Here is a 19387-nt window from a genome sequence, read left to right on the forward strand (position 1 = left end):
CGTCGTGGTGCGGAGAAAGTCCAGCCTCCTCGACTGTGACGACCAGATTATCGAACTTCGTACAGGGCTGCCACCAACGACACCCGCTGTAGACACTACAGAGGAATTACAACTACATTTTTTAAAGTTTTGGGAGTGTTTCTCGCGACGGCTGGGACGTGACGACATATTCAACCACACTTTTTTTTTGAAGGGGAGAAAAGCATCTAATGACTTCTCTCGCGTTAGGCGACTCGAGAGGGAACGTCAGGCTCTTACTGACTAAAAACCATCCCGTTCCTACTCATGCTTTCCATCGCAATCCCAACACTATAGGAGTTACTTGGGCGTTACCGGCTCTTAGTGGGATTAGGAGATCTGGGGGTGGCGGGGATGGGGGGATTAAACCTCCAAATAACCTTATTAACGTGGTGAAACAACGCATGGGATGTTTTTCTTGGGTCGAGTCGACTCTTTCCTGCGAAAGCATGGCCCTCCTATGCAAAGTGCCTAAAATTTTTATACAATAATTCAGGAAAATATGAGGCATTCTAAAATCAAGTTTCATAGCAATTTGTTACAGAGCCTACGTGAATAAATATGGAGGTCAGAAATATTTGTAAACACATAATTACTTCGCTCGCCTCCAGCGGTTACGATAATTAACCAGTCAATAAACAGATGTTTGATTTATTGTTTCTAATTAGTAACTAAGAAATTACTTTTAGAAATTAAATGACACGTTAGAGTCGTTAAATTTCAGATGAAAATGAGTAAATCTTTTTTTTAAATACAAATCAATTCAGTGACGTGTGTAACACATTTAAATGGGGAAAATGGGGAATTTTGTGTGCATACGAAATCACGGGTCAAAAAATGTTGTGTTAAAAAATTTTTGACTAAAAAATTGTCAACCCTATTTCATAGAAAATACAAAGCATTTAGACGCTATCAAAACACAGCCATACAGATTACAACTCTAAATTCTGTGAATCAAAGTTCCAATTCACTTGCTACTCGTACAGTTTGGAGATGAGATGTAAATGACATTTGGCACGCAACGTCATATCACGTTGATTAGACAATTTGAAGGTTGGTACACCTGCGCATGAGCAGATGGTGGCACAGATTGTGTAATGTTTGGGTTTTCAATTAAAACCTCGTTGGTCTTATGTTCATTAAGATGATTATGCACAAAATGATCATTATGTAAGAAAATTTATTTTTAATGTGAGGAATTTATGGGTCAAGAATAGTATTTATTTTTGGTTGAATGGATAAAGATTAAAGATTATATTATTAATGCTTGATATACTGTCCTATTTTAATATGGTGAAACAAAACATACTAGAGAGGAAATGTCTATTGCCATGTGTGTTTGAACGAAGCTCTCTTGCTTTGAGTAATGTATGTATGGACTACCTACTAAGTTACCGTCCTTTTCGTAACGGGGCTCCGGCTCGAAAAACAGAAGTAGAAACGGGGTGGTTTTTAGTCAGTGAGATTCTGACACTTCCTCTCGCCTCATCCATGGCGGAAGATGCGGCAGCCGATGATTTTCCCCCTAAAAAAGGTTTATCTATTTCCTAACTGAAAAAAATCGTCTACCGATGTATTTGATATTTATTTATTTAGTAGAAAGAACATACCTACCTAATTTGATTTCTATGATAATATGATAACCTATCACAGAAACTGAACAAGCTTAAAATAAGCATCTAGATATAAGTTTTTAAAATGACATGGTCACAAGTAATATCATTAGAAATGGCGTTCATCCGTGATCATGGCGCTTGCAACAGTACCGAAATATCGGAAACCTATAAAAACAAATAAATATGGTAAGTTCTAATGATATAAGCATCTAGATTTAGGACAACCAACACACAACTGATTGCTGTGAACTCACACAGTAATGACCTGTCGTATTGTTATGTACATTCGCAAGATAAGTGCGCCGCCATTTTGTTCTGAGATGCAAGTAGTAATGTAATGAGAGGAAATCAATATCCTCCACGTAATGAGTTTACAATGACTTATCTGACGATCGGATCTTAATCTCCAATGACCTGTTTATTTGTGAATGAAGCAGTGTTTATGTTATGTATCTCGCAAATTATTTTGTATTCAAAAGATGACTGCATCGTTGGTCGAGTGGTCGCAAGTACGACTGACAAGGGATCTCGGGTCCAATTCCCGGTCGGGCAAAGTATTACAGCACTTTTTTTCGGATTTTCGATTTTTTTTCTGTGCACGGAGTCTGGAAATGTGTCCAGGATATGGCAATAGGCTCACCCCCTATTACATGGGACTTAAAAAAATCAATGGTGAAAAGTGGGTGTACATTATATAGTGGCATTAAGTGCCGTAATGTGCACCTCTGCCTACTCCTTCGGGGATAAAAGGCGTGACGTTGTATGTGTGTGTCAAAAGATGACTATTTTTTGCACTTAGATTTATGTTTTGTTACATCAATATGAGTAATACAGTTGAAGTTTTGGTATTATTTGTTCGCTAACACTGATGACCTCACAAATTGAATTGGAATAATCTTTTTTGAATGTTGTATGTTGAGGAAGGTTATGAAGATGTTTATCATAATTATTATTCTCAATACTTATTACGTAGGAATGTGAGGCAGAGACCTGTTATAATATTATTATCATTATATCTAGTTTTAATTGTCTTATGCGCGAATACTCAAACGCAACTCAATTTTAAGACGCTCTTAAATGTAGTTCTGTCACTATCAATTCTTTATAAAATGACAGAGATAGCACGATATTTAAGTACAACTTAAAATTGAGTAGCATTTGAGTATTAGAACAGTAGACTGTTTAACTTAATATGTGTACATAGAATTAACTGCACGATTGGCGCGGTGGCTAGGTGATCGGCCCAGATTCCTGCACGGAGCAACTCTTTGTGTGATCCACAAATTGTTGTTTCGGGTCTGAGTGTCATGTGTATGTGAACTTGTATGTTTGTAAACGCACACATGACACAGGAAAAAATTCTAGTGTGAGGCAAAAAAAAACCAAAGAAATATTTACTTCATAAAAGGTAATTGGATAATTTTACACAAAATAAAATAAAATCACAATTTCAAATCGTCAATTACAAGACAACTTCAAGTTTGACACACTTTCTTGTAATAATTGAAATTAATGTTATTACGATCCACTAGAGAGACTTTCTATTAAAGTAATATCTTCCAACGAGACGGCGAAACCGATCTTATTTGTCGATACGAGCGTCCGAACTAATGTAACATGATTACACCAATCATTACATCGTTACTCAATTGTTTTCATCGACACGACGACAACGCCGCGAATCAGCACCGCGGTTTCTTTCTATTTCTTACTAGCTACCTTCGCGCGGTTTCACCCGCTCTGCTCGGTTCCTATTGATCGTAACGTGATGTTTTATAGCCTATAACCTTCCTCGATAAATGCGCTATCCAACACAAAAATAATTATTCCAATCGGACCAGCAGTTCCGGAGATTAGCGCGTCAAACAAACAAACAAACTCTTCAGCTTTATATATTAGTATAGAAGTACAGACTAACGACCCGCCCCAGCTTCGCATGGGTGCAATGGTGATATATTATGCATGTATTATACATAAAAGCATTCCTCTTGAATCACTCTATCTATTAAAAAAACCGCATCAAAATCCGTTGCGTAGTTTTAAAGATTTAAGCATACAAAGGGACATAGGGACAGAGACTTTGTTTTATACTATGTAGTGATCTGTGGCACATAATTTAAATCTGACAGCTGTCAAACAGTATGGAGGTCGTCAACATAACAAACTGTTTACGGTAGCAAGTAGCACTGATCAATCATGTTATCTAATCAGGAGTGACATGAGACATTACTGCATATTTGTTGGTAGATGCATATTCATAGATTTAAGTGGTTTGACCACGGCCTCACCGAAAACCGACGTGAAACAACGCTTGCGTTGTGTTTCGGTGTGTGAGTGAGGTTACCGGAGGCCCAATTACCCCCCTTACCAATCCCCGATTCCCCAACAACCCTTAAATTCCTAACCGCCAAAAGGCCGGCAACGCATGTGTAACGCCTCTGGTGTTTCAAGTGTCCATGGGCGGCGGCGATTGCTTACCATCAGGTGATAAGTCTGCTCTTTTACCGGGCGTGTTCCATAAAAAAAATTAAGATAAACTACATACAATTTGCCTAGGCCTTGGCTTAGCATTAAGTTACAGACAAAATCTATACTAATATTATAAAGCTGAAGAGTTTGTTTGTTTGTTTGAACGCGCTAATCTCCGGAACTACTGGTTATTTTTGTGTTGAATAGTCCATTTATCGAGAAAGGCTTTACGCTATAAAACATCACGCTATGACCAATAAGAGCCAAGCAGAGCGAGTGAAACCGCGCGAAAGTAGCTAGTGTATCATAAAATCACCACGTAACCAAACAAGTGTTACAAATGATCCAACGAAATCTGTTAGAAATAAATTAGCGAGTCTGCAGCGTTTAGAAGGCGGTCACGCTTGGCTACCAGCAGTACCAGCCGTCTGTACTCCGCACACAATGGCAGTATGTGGCGGTTTCCTTGAGACACACATCCTACGTATTGTTCGGCGTATGAGTGAGCGGCCATTATCTTCTCAATGTTGCCTGTTTAGGGGGAGGGGGGAGGGAGCCTAGTATCTCAAGTAGTAAATACTAGGACAAATGGATTTGGGAAATGATTTTCTTAATGAAGGCTAAAGATTTTAATGGTTTTTTTTTGTGTAGGTTACTCAATCTTAGACCTTATTCTAGACTCGTATGGCTTTAGCTTATGTAAGCTAAGTAGGTATGTAGTAAGTTGGTATAACGAATTTATTTATTAGGTACCTACACAAACTGCTCAAAGAGAGTTCAGAGGGCTTAGTACGAGTTGGAATTACGTTTAACGAGATCGCAATGAGAACACATTCGGTGCTCTGATTGGTTAGTTCATTCGCACCGGCCAATCAGAGCGCTGAACGCGTTTGTTTCGTTTTCGGTAAAGCAAACTCGTATTAAGGAGGCAGAATAATATTTCGATTTGTTTATCATGTTATATTATGGTCTCTAATGCCCTACTCACTACGGTTTTACTGTAACAAAACTATATGTTATATATGTTAAACCTGTCTACATTATCTAACAATATTCTGCCATTAAAATAACTAATTTAACTTTTCTATTTGTTACAGAGAAACAACAGAACACCTTCACAGCTGAACGAAGAAATGCCGCGATTATAAAAACAAAATATCCAACGATGGTTAGAACGTTCGATATTCAATAGTGATGAGGTTGGAATCAAAGTGAGTGAGTGAAGTAAAAGCAAGATGGCGCCGCAACTGAGTGTAGTGTTAGTGTTATTAGTGTACTGTGTGAGTGTGTATGGACATGTCGCCCTCACATACCCTCCGGCAAGGAGGTACGACTTGGACTTTCTGGATAATTCCAGAACGAAGCCGCCCTGTGGAATGCCTAAAGGTAATTTTGAAACTTATTTTTGTCTTATTAACTTTTAGGTGTAATTTTTCCAATAGTTTATTTACTCGTTGGTCAGCTGCGATCCTGATCACAGTGTCCCTATAACTGTCTCCATACCAAAATTACAGTTTTTTTAGCAAGCTCTTTGAAAACTCGAGGTGTTATACTTTTGACTGAACTGGTAATCACATTGTTTTAGTCACAATTAAATCGAAATCGAAAATCGAGCTATTTACCGCTCACGCCAATTCAGTAGAAAAGACCGAAATTTCTAAAATCCGAAGGCTTAAATCTCCCCTCTATCCCCTATCCTCAAATCCCTACAAATCCAGCAACACGTTTGCTACTCCTCTGGTGTTACAGGTGTCCATAGTGAGCTATATATTCGTTTGCCGACCTATTCCATAAAAAATGTCTAAAATACTTTGCCCGACTCGGCCATCAAACCTATTGCACACTAATCATACCTACTCCGTTAACAAATCACTATTATTTATTTATTGATTCGTTGCACAACATGATAAATGCAAGTTGCATAAAAATAAAAAGTAGTTCTTGTATCTAGACTCGAGACAGCGTGTCTCAACACTAGGTGAGTTAGTGCTAGCACTGGGTCTAGGCTAGGCCGAGTTTCAGACTCATGTCAAACTGGTATGTTTACAAACATGACCTCTAGGTCAATGACCTCGGCTGACTCATCATTTTTCAGATGCGCTTTTTATATTTATTTTGATCGAAGTTATGTTATGTGTGTGTACATCTATCAATTTTTGTAAAGAGATAAATGGAACAACGTAACGTCACGCCTTTTATCCCCGAAGGGGTAGGCAGAGGGGCATATTATGGCACGTATTGCCGCTATACAATGTACACCCAGTTTTTCACCATTTGTGTTATAAGTTCCACTTAATAGGGGGTGAGCCTACTGCCATATACTGGGCAGTTCCAAACTCCGTGATACTACCAAGAAATTTTGGATGAACCGAAAAAAGCTCAGTAATACTTGCCCGACTCGAGAATCGAACCCAAGACCGGCAGTCGCACTTGCCGCCACTCGACCAAATAATATAAAGCGACCAATAATTATAAAGAGATATGATGTAATTATTTGTTTGCATTGAATAAGCTCTTAAACCTAAAAATAATATTTTATCACTAGCTACTTCCGCGCGGTTTCACCCGCTCTGCTCGACTCCTTTTGATTCTCTCCATACGATACATACAACAAAATATATTTTTTTAAATTTTTGTCTGTTTATTCGTTCTGGTTTATCTCTGAAATGATTGAACCGATTTTGACTGGAATTTTACAGGCAGGTAGCTGATGAACTAAGGAGTAACTTAGGATAAATGCAAAACATCAAACATCACTTCTGTTACAAGTCATTATTCTACACAGACGAAATAGCGGGCAACAGCTAGTCATGAACATACAAGTAGCTGTACATACATAGTTCGAATGTTTCTGACTCATACATAGCTCCCAACACGACAAGATGAAAGGAAATGCAAACGGCTGAAGGTCGTCCTTGCCCTGTACTTATAAGTAACTCGTTCCAATATGTTCATTAACATATACATACATACGTCAAATATTGTTAACGATTTATACTAGACATGGGTCAATGAAGATAAAACATGGGTCTGCCCTCTATAATACATGCCACGATATTTAAGTGCAATTTAAAATTGAGTAGTTTTTCAGTATTTGGGTATATGTAAGTAAGTACCTAAGTTGGGGTTCAGTAGACTGGATGTTGACAGGAAATCAATTCATCGTATTGTGTTATCTTATATTGTATATCATATAAAGTAAATGACACAGTTAACAAAATAATGAATAATAAATAAACCGCTAAATAATTTAAAATATGAAACTACTAAAATCATGTGGCGTTGCTCGTACAGAAGGAAGATTAGGGATGGCGACAATAGTTCCGATTCTACTCTGTAGTCACCACAGCACACATACAAATTTTATTACCTGTGTTGAACCCCTGAGCTTTTTAACTATTATGTTGGTAGAACTGAGCTTTTTTACATTTTTTTTGCATGTTGGTACCAATTTCGTGGGGTAAAATTGTCTTTGAGCGAGAGACGACTAATTTCGCAACTTGAACCCAAGCAGTCGTGGCCGAGTGGTTAAGGCGTCTGACTCGAAATCAGATTCCCTCTGGGAGCGTAGGTTCGAATCCTACCGGCTGCGGATCTTTTTGTTCAGTTTTTATTTGTTGTTGTTTATTTTTCGGGGATGAACTTTAATATATTTAAGTTTTTTTTATTAAATTAATATTCGTTCAACGAAATCTTAAAATAATAAGTAGTAAGTAATGGACCTTAGTATTATTAAAACAAATGGTTCCGAAAGTTGCAAAGCTTTACGATATTTTTTTTTAAATAAGAATATCTACATTTTAATATTTGATAAATAAATCATTCGGAATTCTCTTTAAAAAAATATTTCCGATATATTCTCAAAACACGCTCAATGAAATACGGAACATCACTTGTGAAAAGTTACCGTATGGTAGGTAGGGTTGATCTGTAACTTTCAAGAGTTACAGACGTAGTGCCTAATTGGTTTATGGATGACCATGGAAGCCCCAATCCTCTCATACTTAATTCACAAATCCTCAATCCCGAAAAGACTGACGTATCTTTAACTTTTCTAATGTGACCGTAGACTGCACAGATAGATTGTCTGTTTGTCCATAAAAATACACAATTTTACACATCATCATCAGCCTATAAGTGGCCACTGCTGCCCAAAGCTTCTTCTCACACGGAGAAGGTTTGAGCATTAATCACCACGCTTGCTCAATGCAGGTTACCATTTTGCACCCCTATGATAATGGACAATGTACTCTTTAGAAACGAATAAGGGTTGGTGTCACGAGTCGCCCTTTGAATAACGAATGACAAAAACAGGTTTATAATAGTTACACCAGTGGCGTAACTAAAGGGTGGCAAGTCGGCAACATGCCACGGGTTCCTAGCCGGCAGTGGCCCTAGTTTAGAAATTTTCATTTGAACTATTTTTTTTTTATGTTGGGAGGAGGAGCCCCTCTTCCCTACATAAAAAAAAAAAATAGTTTGGCATATAATAGTTAGGCATTCATTATTTGTCACGGGCCCGAACCTTTCCTCACCATTCCGACCTTTACTAGTATTCTGTGTATCTATTATGTGCCTTTACCGCTTTTGAAGGGTTACAGACCCTTGGACCAATATTCAATCATTATTACTCAATTGGATTTTAAATGTCATTGAATGTCGACTATGGTACCCAAAAATATAATAAGCGGAGATTAGTACCAAGTAAGTTGGAATTACGATCTCCAAACAAACTGAAGTTTATAACTTTTCTTCATCAAATTGGACATTTCTTCGTAATCAAAAATAGGTTTATTTATTTATTTTGATGTATTTATTTATTTGATGGGAGGACCCGGGTACGTCCTAAAACTGCGACCAGCCACCGAGGAATGGGCAGCAGCATTCTCAAAATTTATCGGTGACCTAACTGCGATCCCCAAGCCGCCTGCCAAGCGTGGGGATTATGGCAACCCCCCTTTCACTATGAGCGACAACAAAATTACACGGCCCCCAGTCCCCGGCAGCTCCGCTATTCCTGATCTAGGTAGCGGATCAGGTAACGGCGGAGCAGGGGGTGCTAAGAATCCCCGGCAGAGAAAGCGCTACCACCCCCGACGAACTTTGGCCCTGGCAACGCACAACATCCGCACACTGCGGACTGATGAGAAGATTGTCGAGCTGGAGGAAGAATTGAGCAAAATGCGGTGGGACATCTTGGGACTATCTGAAATCCGAAGAGAGGGTCAGGATACGATAATCCTAGATTCCGGCAACTTGCTCTTCTTCCGGGAAGGAGACCGTAAATCCCAGGGTGGTGTCGGATTTCTCGTCCGCAAGTCTCTCGTCAACAACGTGTGTGAGGTCGACAGTGTGTCGAACAGGGTAGCGTACCTTATACTCAGAATATCTAACCGGTATTCGCTGAAGGTCATACAGGTATATGCGCCGACATCGACACATTGTGACGACGAAGTAGAGGCTCTGTATGAGGAAATTTCAAAAGCCATACACTCCTCCGAAACACACTTCACCGTTGTGATGGGGGATTTCAATGCAAAGGTGGGCACACGGAATAGCGATGAGTTGAGAATAGGGCCATTTGGATATGGGCAGCGAAACCATCGGGGCCAGCGGCTGGTCGACTTTATGGAGAGGGAGAGACTCTATTTGATGAACTCCTTCTTCCAGAAGCGACCGGCCAAGAAGTGGACATGGATAAGCCCTGATGGTTCTACCAAAAATGAGATCGACTTCATCATGGCGACCGAAAGACGTATATTCAGTGATGTCTCTGTGATAGCGAAGGTGAAAACCGGTAGCGATCACCGTATTGTCAGGGGCACACTGAACATCAATGTAAAACTAGAACGGTCACGCCTGGTGAAGTCCACGCTCCGCCCTGGACGTGCCCAGATCCAAAACCCCGAGCAGTTCCAACTCCAACTGCAAAATCGCTTCCAGTGTCTAGCTGATTGTGGAAACGTGGACGAGATAAATAATGGGTTGGTGGAAACTGTCCGAGCAGTGGGGTCAGACTTCTTCAAGACCCCCGCCGAAACAGGCCCCAAAAGCTCTCCGACGGAACCTTAAAACTTCTTAAGGATCGTAGCGAGATGAGGCTGCAGTCTTCAGACGATATGTCTGAATACGGCAAGCTCAATAGACGAATCTCGAAATACATGCGACGTGACCTGCGGGCCTATAACGCCGCAAGAGTCAGAGACTTAATTGAGCGAAACAAGGGCTCAAAAGTCTTCGCAAAGAATTCGTCTGTTGGGCAAAGCCAAATGACGAGGCTGAAGACCGAGGATGGCAGCGTCATCTCGTCGAAGTCCGAGATCCTCGGAGAGCTCGAGAGGTTTTACGGACAGTTATACACCTCAACACGGCAACCCATCGTCGGTACAGCTCGGGACCCAAGAGCTAAACTGACGCGGCACTACACTGAGGATATCCCAGACATCAGCCTGTACGAGATTAGGATGGCTCTCAAACAGCTTAAAAACAACAAGGCGCCGGGCGATGACGGAATCACGTCGGAACTTCTGCGAGCGGGTGGAAAACCGATACTTTTAGTCCTCCAGAAGCTATTCAATTCCGTCATACTCGAGGGAACCACGCCGGCAGCATGGCAACGGAGTGTGGTGGTTCTGTTCTTTAAAAAAGGCGACAATTGTCTGCTAAAGAACTACAGACCTATCTCACTTCTGAGCCATGTGTATAAGCTGTTTTCGAGGGTCATCACGAACCGTCTCGAACGCAGGCTTGATGACTTCCAGCCTCCCGAACAAGCCGGATTCCGAAAAGGTTTCAGTACCATAGACCACATTCATACGCTGCGGCAGGTTATACAGAAGACCGAGGAGTATAACTTGCCACTATGCTTGGCGTTTGTGGACTATGAGAAAGCCTTCGATTCAATCGAAACCTGGGCGGTGCTGCAGTCTCTCCAGCGGTGCCACATCGACTATAGATACATCGAGGTTTTGAAGTGTTTGTATAACAACGCCACCATGCGCATCCGACTCCGGGAAGAGACTACGAGGCCAATCCAGTTGCGGAAGGGCGTGAGACAGGGAGACGTTATATCTCCGAAACTGTTCACGAACGCACTGGAGGACGTTTTTAAGCTCTTGGACTGGAGCGGACGCGGCATCAACATTAATGGCGAATACATCACTCATCTCCGTTTCGCCGATGACATAGTCGTAATGGCAGAGTCGCTGGAAGAGCTGAATACCATGCTCAGCGACCTCAATACCGTTTCCCAACAGGTGGGCCTTAAAATGAACATGGACAAGACGAAAATCATGTCAAATGTCCATGTTGCACCTATACCGGTTGTCGTTGGGAACGATATACTCGAAGTTGTAGACCACTACACATACCTGGGTCAGATCATCCAGCTAGGTAGGTCCAACTTCGAGAAAGAGGTCGCCCGAAGAATCCAACTCGGATGGGCAGCATTTGGGAAGTTGCATGAAGTCTTCTCGTCAAAAATCCCGCAGTGTCTGAAGACCAGGATGTACAACCAGTGTGTGTTGCCAGTGATGACGTACGGTACTGAGACATGGTCCCTAACTGCTGGCCTTTTAGAAAGGCTCAGAGTCGCCCAGCGCGCGATGGAGAGAGCTATGCTCGGAGTATCTTTGCGCGACAAAATCCGAAATATGGAAATTCGCCAAAGAACAAGAGTTACAGACATAGCTCTCAAAATATGCAGGCTGAAGTGGCAATGGGCAGGCCACGTCGCTCGGAGGACTGATGGCCGCTGGGCCAGGAAGGTGACTGAGTGGCGACCGCGGACCGGAAGACGCAGCGTGGGCAGACCTCCCACTAGGTGGACCGACGACATCGTCAGAGTGGCGGGGAGCCAGTGGATGCAGGTGGCGGCTTGTCGTTCTACGTGGAGGACCAAGGGGAGGCCTTTGTTCAGCAGTGGACGTCTCTCGGCTGATGATGATGATGATGATTTATTTGATAACTTGTTTGTTTAACTGCGCTATTTTCTGCTGGGGCTGTCTTTATTTTCCGAAAAAATAAGCCGTAACTGATTACTGATTACAATGGATTAACTTTATGCACTTTTGCACCCCGTAATTCTATACTTGATTGTCTTTAGTCATTTGAAGACTATTGATGAATAACAGTCGTCACATGTCGGAATATCGAAAAATTACCTAAGGGAGTTGTAGAACGGTTTGCCAGAGACCGTGTATCCGTAAGGGTCTTCAAGTCTTGAATAGATAGGTTGATCAAAGAAAGGCAGACATTAAAACTATTAGTTAAGTCAAGTGTGTGAATTTATTTTATGTTCATACACATACTAACAACAGGAAAAACGCTAGCACAAAACAAAACACGTTCTTGTAGCTTATGTAGTGTACATTTTGTTACATAGATCTGGGATAGGTACCTATATATTTTATTTTATTTAAAGTGAAGTAGGAAAGTAAACTTTACTTACTGGACTCACGATCTAAAATTCGTTGCCTACCAATAATCCCTTACAATCGGTGTAGTGACCCCCTTGTTTTCCCTGCGTGCGCAGGCTCTCAGAATCTACCCTCTTGTATGGGCACCCTCCTCACAGACCGTGTGGCCTAATGGATAAGGCGTCGGACTTCGGATCCGAAGATTGCAGGTTCGAGTCCTGTCACGGTCGAACGCCTTTTTGTAATTGGAAAAAGCCACTGTTGACGTCATCCGCGTTTGTAACTTGCTACTTGATATTTTTGCCGCGAAAAGATCATGAATTTCGAATGGAACATTTTTGTTTTTTATTTATTTGAAGATGGTGAAAGTGTGTTTAATATTTTGTAGTAAATAAGTAATTTTGACAAGGATAAGTTTAAAATCGTGTTATATCATCGTTTCCTTTAAAACCTAAAGCGAATCTTGCAAGAAAGGGGTTGAAATTCATATTCAACGAATTTACACCCATAATCGGTTACTTAATTTAAAATTGGACAGATTTGACTAAATTATAAAAGTTGAAAAAGAAAGCTCTATTAATTTTTTTGAATTTTGCTATAGAAGCATTGAAATTGAATCAATTTAAAACATTAGCGCTCAATAACGCAAAAGTTGTACAAGATTACCATCTTTTAACTTCACCAATTTCATCAACAGCAAGTAAAGAGTACTTATTTAATTAGAAAACCAGTTTATGTAATAAAAAAGTTTAGTTAAGCGCAATAAATAGCAAGATAAACTCGTTCCCACAAATACCGGAATGTTACGTCTCAAACCAGTTGCGACATCTACATGTCATTGCGTAACAACTATGCAAATGGTGTCAAGATAGTGGTTGTGCTATTTGATAAGAGATGGCGCTGATAGTAATTACGTTAAGTTCTGTAACACGGAAAACTGTAATTTTGGAGCTATTTCTTTAATTTTTTTTTTTGTTCTACATAGGTACATTTAATGTAAATGTTTTATTATAGTCCAAATTTAAACATATTTTCATATTTTATTTTATGTATGTAGTTTTCATTTATTTTGTTAATTAATTGCTTATTTTGTTTTGTTTCAGGATCATTAAAAACATCATTTTTAGCAGGATCAACATTCACAGTACACTGGCATTTAGCATACGCACACCGAGTAAGTGATCAGTAATTTTGACAATGCTACTATAAGCCCGGCTAGCTCAGTCGGTAGAGCATGAGACTCTTAATCTCAGGGTCGTGGGTTCGAGCCCCACGTTGGGCGAATCTTTTTGTTCAGTATTTTATTAATTTTTTTTTTATTTTTATTTCAGGGTGGATTTAGTTTGAGGATATTGGACGATTTGGAAAGACCACTTCTTGATTTAACGCCAAGGGCGGGTGGAACTGAATTTGTTCGAGATGACGTCACGTAAGTTTTTTATTAACAACAAACCTGTTTAAATATCGGCTTGTACACATGTTTGTTCTACTTATTTGTTCCATGTTCTTGATTTTCCTCATGGAAAATCACGTAACAGAATATAATTCTCTTTGTGTGAAAATAAAATATAAGTAGTTTTATATAAAACTAACATAGGTATATGTAATTTTATAGATTACGGCACGTAATACCACTATACACCCACTTTACACCATTTGTGTTATAAGTCTCATGTAAGAGGGATGACCTTATTCCCTATTGGGTAAGCCTATAGAAGTTAACCACCACCTCGGACATTTGTGACCGACGCTTAGCGGACGATTTGCCTCCAACAGTTTTCTTTAGGCAGTTAATGCTTTAAAGAATAAATATTAAAATAATAGATAATTAACAATTAAAAAAAATATTCACATGATCAATCATTTCTAATATAACCAACATCAATTTTGACCTACAAACACAATTGTATTTCCATTGCAGTGCCCAAAAATACGAGGTGCGTCTCCCGAGCGACTTTACCTGCGAGAACTGCACGCTGCAACTGCAACGCGAGGCCGGCGAGTGGGGCAGCAACTATAGATTCTGGTCCTGCGCTGATATCGACATATTGCCGCGTGAGTGATGTACACCACTAGTGTTTAACATTTTATGCATGAAAGTCAAAGTCGAGGCATTTATTCCAATTAAACCAGGAATAGGTATCTACTTTTGAAATATCAACAAATAAAGAAATGAATAATAGTCTGCCAGTCTGTCCGTCACTGAAACTAGGTTAGCTAGGCTTAATACTGGAAATTGGTAAAATACAGGTAGTTTAACGCTTGCCATTTGAATATAGGCTTACGTCTGTCAGCGACGCGCCGTTTGACGAATTCATGCAACCTACATATGACGATATTCAAGCCACAATTATCACTTCGTGAGCTGATTTCTGTAAGTCTAACATGCTAGCATTTGTCATTTGTAGGCCGCCTATTGTCATTTGTAAGTTGCATGCATTCGTCAATCAAATGAGCGCGTCTTGGACATAGGCCAGGGTTTCTAAAACTTTCGGCTCCACGAAACCCTATTAAAATTTCCAAGTGATATACTTACTAACTAATGAACATCCAAAATTTACTGTAGAAGAAAAAGCAAGAAGTTGTTGTCGCGAATCCCCATGCTATCGAAAGACTTACTCCTAGGGGATCGCTTACCCCACGTTGAGGAACTCTGACATAGGCCTTTGGGCTTTACATAAGTATTCGACAAGGCTTGCATTATTCTTCATCACATTGCCAGTTCCTGATTAATGTCACCTGTCTCTATAAGCTATGGTAGCGAGAGACCTGTCTCTAATCTATTATAATTACATTCGCATATATTTATGTCATCATGTCCACCTTGACTCACTTCTGAACAAATTGCTCGGATGCCAACACATTCTGTTATTAATTAGCTCGAATTTATAATGAAGTAATGTGCCTAATCTGTAGATACATAACATGCTAATATTATAAAGAGGAAACATTTGATAGTTTGTTTGTTTCTATGTATTGAATAAGCACCGAAACTACTGAACCGATTTGGACAAATCTAGACACACGGCAGTGTGTCCGCCAAGTTCGAGCAAAAAAACCGACACACCGGCCGTGGGTTATATTACACGAACCATTTCGGGCCAAGTTCGACCCACCTATAACTCAAAATCTATTTTATCTACGCATATGAAATTTCTAGTATCTGTTGAGATCTACTTACTTATCTAAAATACAAAATTTCATTAATGTACCTATTGTAGGTGTTGAGATATTGACGTCAGAAAATCGCTATTTTTACTATACACTCACTGACTGACTCACTCATCAAAAACCTAGACCACTTCCAATGGTCGTATTGACTTGAAATTTGGCATGGAGGTAGGTCTTTGGGTCAAGGTAAAGGAAAAAATCTGAAAATGGCCAAGTGTGAGTCGGTTTTAAAAATAATGAAGGTGTAAATTCATACACCTAAGGAACTAAAACAAAAAAATTATCTATATCTTCCAATGGTCGTACCGACCTAAAATTCGTTACGAAGTTTTGTATTTAGTCAAAGTAAAGTAAAATAAGAAAAAATAAAAATAAAACTTAACAAAAATAAATGAAATCCCACCCAAAACATAAATGTGAAAGGCTGCCAAGTTCGATAATATTGGAATGCTTCGCCTATAAAAGAAGTGAGATCTAAATAAGTACCAAGTTCCATACACAAACCTCAGTTAAAAATGATATAACTTGGCAAGTTTTAATAGAAAATTATATACTTGACTCATTGCGTTTAGTAGGTTTATAACAAAGTGTGTGAAAACTTGCCAACTTGTTATATCATTTTTAACTGAGGTCTGTGTATGGAACTTGGTACTTATTTAGATCTCACTTCTTTTATAGGCGAAGCATTCCAATATTATCGAATTTGGCAGCCTTTCACATTTATGTTTTGGGTGGGATCTTTTATCAATGCAAAATTTTTAACGGGGGAAAAATCAACCAATGGCTTCTCACGCCTAGAGCGAAGCTAGAGGACATTTCAGACTTTTACTGACTAAAAGCACCCCGTTCCTAATCCTGCTCTTTGAGCCGTAGTCCCGATAACCCGCTAGGTAGTCCGCAGCTCCAGGTACCATGGCAAAGTTTAGGTACTCTTTGGAGCGTAACCATACGCTTCTTTTAATGGGACAAGCCCGCCACAACCTCTCAAACCGCTGCAACTCCTGTAAGCCAGGATCTACAGTAGATACAACAATGAAAACATAAAACACTGAAGTCCAGCGCGTCTCAGGGACATAAATGACTGTCTTGGATCTCGCAACGAAATAAATCAGAAGATATTATTACAGGAGAATTCTTCTCCTGTAATAATATCTTCTAAAGAAAACGATAGCTAAGCGTAATACAGGCTACATTTTATGGCAAAATTCTAGAATCAGGACCTAAAAGACAGAAATCTTTTAAATTCCACGCGATTGAATCCGCAGGCGGTTACCTAATGCCTAATACTAATGTTGCAAAATTAAGATTAAGATATCTCATCAAGAGTCAGTGATTAATGTTTTAATTTAAATAATTTAAATGTTTCCTATTAAAATTCATAGGTTTTTAAATAATCTGACAGTTTGTAATAATGTGTTGATTGCGTTTTGTATACCATTTTATTTTAATGTTCTTTTTTAATCTGATTGTCATTTGTCAGGATGGGAATGTGATCTTCAAGATTGTCAATGTATCAATAGACAGAAAATTTTAAGATATCTGTAGATAAAAGTAGGAAGTTCATTACTAGGGCGGCAAAGAAGCAGACGGGTCATCTGATGGTAAGCAAATAGACACCTCCTAATCACACCCGCGACACCAAAAGAGTTGATAATGCATTGCTAACCTTTGAGGGTGTTAAGTGCCAGCGGTTACCCCATTCACATGGTGAAACAAAACCCAGACGTTGTTTCACGCTAGCTTTCTGTGAGGCCGTTGTATCATTGCAGTTGGTTCATGCCAAAATATGGTTCTTTCACATATAAAAATTGGGTTCTGGCTTCGCATCAACCGCTTCTTTTCTCCGCACTACCCTATGGTTGACGGTCAGAGAATGCCTTAAGGCGTTTAATGTCCGAATACTCAAACGCTACTCAATTTTAAGACGCTCTCAAAACTACTTCTGTCCCTATCAATTCTTTATAAAATGACAGAGATAGCACGATATTTAAGTACAGCTTAAAGAGTAGCATTTCAGTAATCGGGCGTATGTCCGCCATTCACTTTATTTTTTTGTGATGAAGATTAAATAAATAAAAAAATCATATACCTATGTATTTTAGATTTAGATTTCAGCCATGATCGTCCCACTGCAGGGCAATGGCCTCCTACTTTCCTTTATGTAATTTGTCGTTCAAAATTCCAGGCAAGGAGTACCACGAGACGTGTTCAGGCCACGGGTTCTACATCCTGGGCCGCTGCAAGTGCAACAAGCTGTACTCGGGCGCGCGCTGCCAGTTCAGCGACGAGTGCTCGGAAGACAACGACTGCGGCCTGCGCGGGAAGTGCATCGACGTCAACGCCACCGAGTCGCCCACCAAGATGTGCTACTGTCCTTACGGGTTCTACGGGAAAGGGTGTAATAAGAGTGAGTGTTTTAGGGTTAATTTTTCTTTATTTAGACTGTCTCGTTGGTCGAGTGGTCGCAAAGGCGACAGCCGGACAAAGGGTCTCGGGTTCGATTTTTCGGGTTTTCAAAAATTTCTACGGAAGCATGGAGTCTGGAATTGTACCCAGTATATGGCAATAGGCTCACCCCCTATTACTTGGGACTTATAACACAAATGGTGAAAAGTGGGTTTACGTTTTACAGTGGCATTACGTGTCGTAATGTGCACCTCTATGTATCCCTTTGTTAAAAATTTAATCTCAACATTTGTTTTGATCAGGTTTATTTACTGACCAAATACTTTTATAAGTTGGGGTGACAAGCAAGCAGACTCTGGTAACCTGATGGTAAGCAAATAGACACCTCCTAATCACACCCGCGACACCAAAAGAGTTGATAATGCATTGCTAACCTCTATATTTTATTATTGTTTGCCTCAACGGCGGGACATAGCTGAACTCATTTTAGTCCACAAACAAACTTAGCTACCTACCTAAACATCGCATTAAAATGATTTTCAAACAAATACTAAAATGACGTTTTATTTGAACAGAGGCGCCCTGGAAGGACAAGAACGTGAACCTGGGCCTGTACAGCAAGCGCGAGCTGTCGAAGCAGTTCCACCTGTACTGGCGGATACTGAAGGAGGACGCCGAGATCGAGGTCATCATGATGGTCAACGGCACCTCGTACGCTGGTCAGTAACTTTATAATTTAAGGCCACATCTAGTTATTTCAAAAATTTACGTGTACAATTGTGTTAATACCCGACTGCGCCAGAAGGAGGGTTTGATTTTTTTTGTTACCAACTTGCAGAAATAAATATCATTTATCATAAGTGTTAATCTCTATCAAGGTCTTTATATCTTATATTGTGATACGACTTTTTTATTGGTCAAGTAGCAAGCACAATTACTGAGCAAGGTGTCATGGGTTCGGTTTTCTGGTCAGCCAAAGTATTATTGAAGTAGCAGCAGGAATTCTGCCCTGTGCATGGCTTCAGTTCTCCCCTTGTTACACGGAACTCATAATATAACTAGTGAAATGTGGATTTTTGATTCGACGTGGAACAATTCTTTGTGTGATTAACAAATTGTTGTTTAGGTCTGGGTGTCATGTGTCCGTGAAAATGTATTTTTATAACCGCACCCACAACACATGAGAAAATCCTAACGTGGGGCTTATAATACTCAAATATTAATTGAGTTTTATTTCATAGCTTTGCCGTTATAATGGAGACTCATTTGAAGGTTCCACAACTGTCTGCT

General features: G+C 39.9%; 1 protein-coding gene, 1 long non-coding RNA gene and 3 other non-coding genes across 14 annotated transcripts in view; 4 read left to right on the forward strand and 1 right to left on the reverse strand.

Moving 5' to 3' along the window:
* Window positions 1–16416, reverse strand: part of LOC126911406 (uncharacterized) — an 88991-nt gene extending 72575 nt beyond the window's left edge. Inside the window, exon 1 of the long non-coding RNA XR_007705959.1 lies at window positions 15950–16416. This is a non-coding gene — a long non-coding RNA (uncharacterized LOC126911406). The remainder of the gene's footprint in view (window positions 1–15949) is intronic.
* LOC118279065 (uncharacterized) overlaps window positions 1–19387 on the forward strand; it is a 595270-nt gene that overhangs the window by 51231 nt on the left and 524652 nt on the right. For all 10 annotated transcript variants that reach the window (XR_007705937.1, XR_007705938.1, XR_007705941.1 and 7 more), the window contains 6 exons: window positions 5201–5489; window positions 13624–13694; window positions 13852–13949; window positions 14442–14575; window positions 17877–18098; window positions 18673–18816. Coding sequence is in view for 5 of the 10 variants with exons in the window: in XM_050698333.1 (XP_050554290.1) it covers window positions 5339–5489; window positions 13624–13694; window positions 13852–13949; window positions 14442–14575; window positions 17877–18098; window positions 18673–18816 (820 nt within the window). In the remaining 5 variants the exon portion in view is untranslated. The remainder of the gene's footprint in view (window positions 1–5200; window positions 5490–13623; window positions 13695–13851; window positions 13950–14441; window positions 14576–17876; window positions 18099–18672; window positions 18817–19387) is intronic.
* Window positions 7614–7695, forward strand: Trnas-cga (transfer RNA serine (anticodon CGA)). Its single transcript has one exon. It is a non-coding gene; the product is annotated as a tRNA-Ser (tRNA).
* Window positions 12678–12750, forward strand: Trnar-ucg (transfer RNA arginine (anticodon UCG)). The gene has a single exon. It is a non-coding gene; the product is annotated as a tRNA-Arg (tRNA).
* Window positions 13730–13802, forward strand: Trnak-cuu (transfer RNA lysine (anticodon CUU)). Its single transcript has one exon. It is a non-coding gene; the product is annotated as a tRNA-Lys (tRNA).

This window comes from Spodoptera frugiperda, chromosome 14, assembly GCF_023101765.2.
Source record: "Spodoptera frugiperda isolate SF20-4 chromosome 14, AGI-APGP_CSIRO_Sfru_2.0, whole genome shotgun sequence".
NCBI classification, from domain to species: domain Eukaryota; kingdom Metazoa; phylum Arthropoda; class Insecta; order Lepidoptera; family Noctuidae; genus Spodoptera; species Spodoptera frugiperda.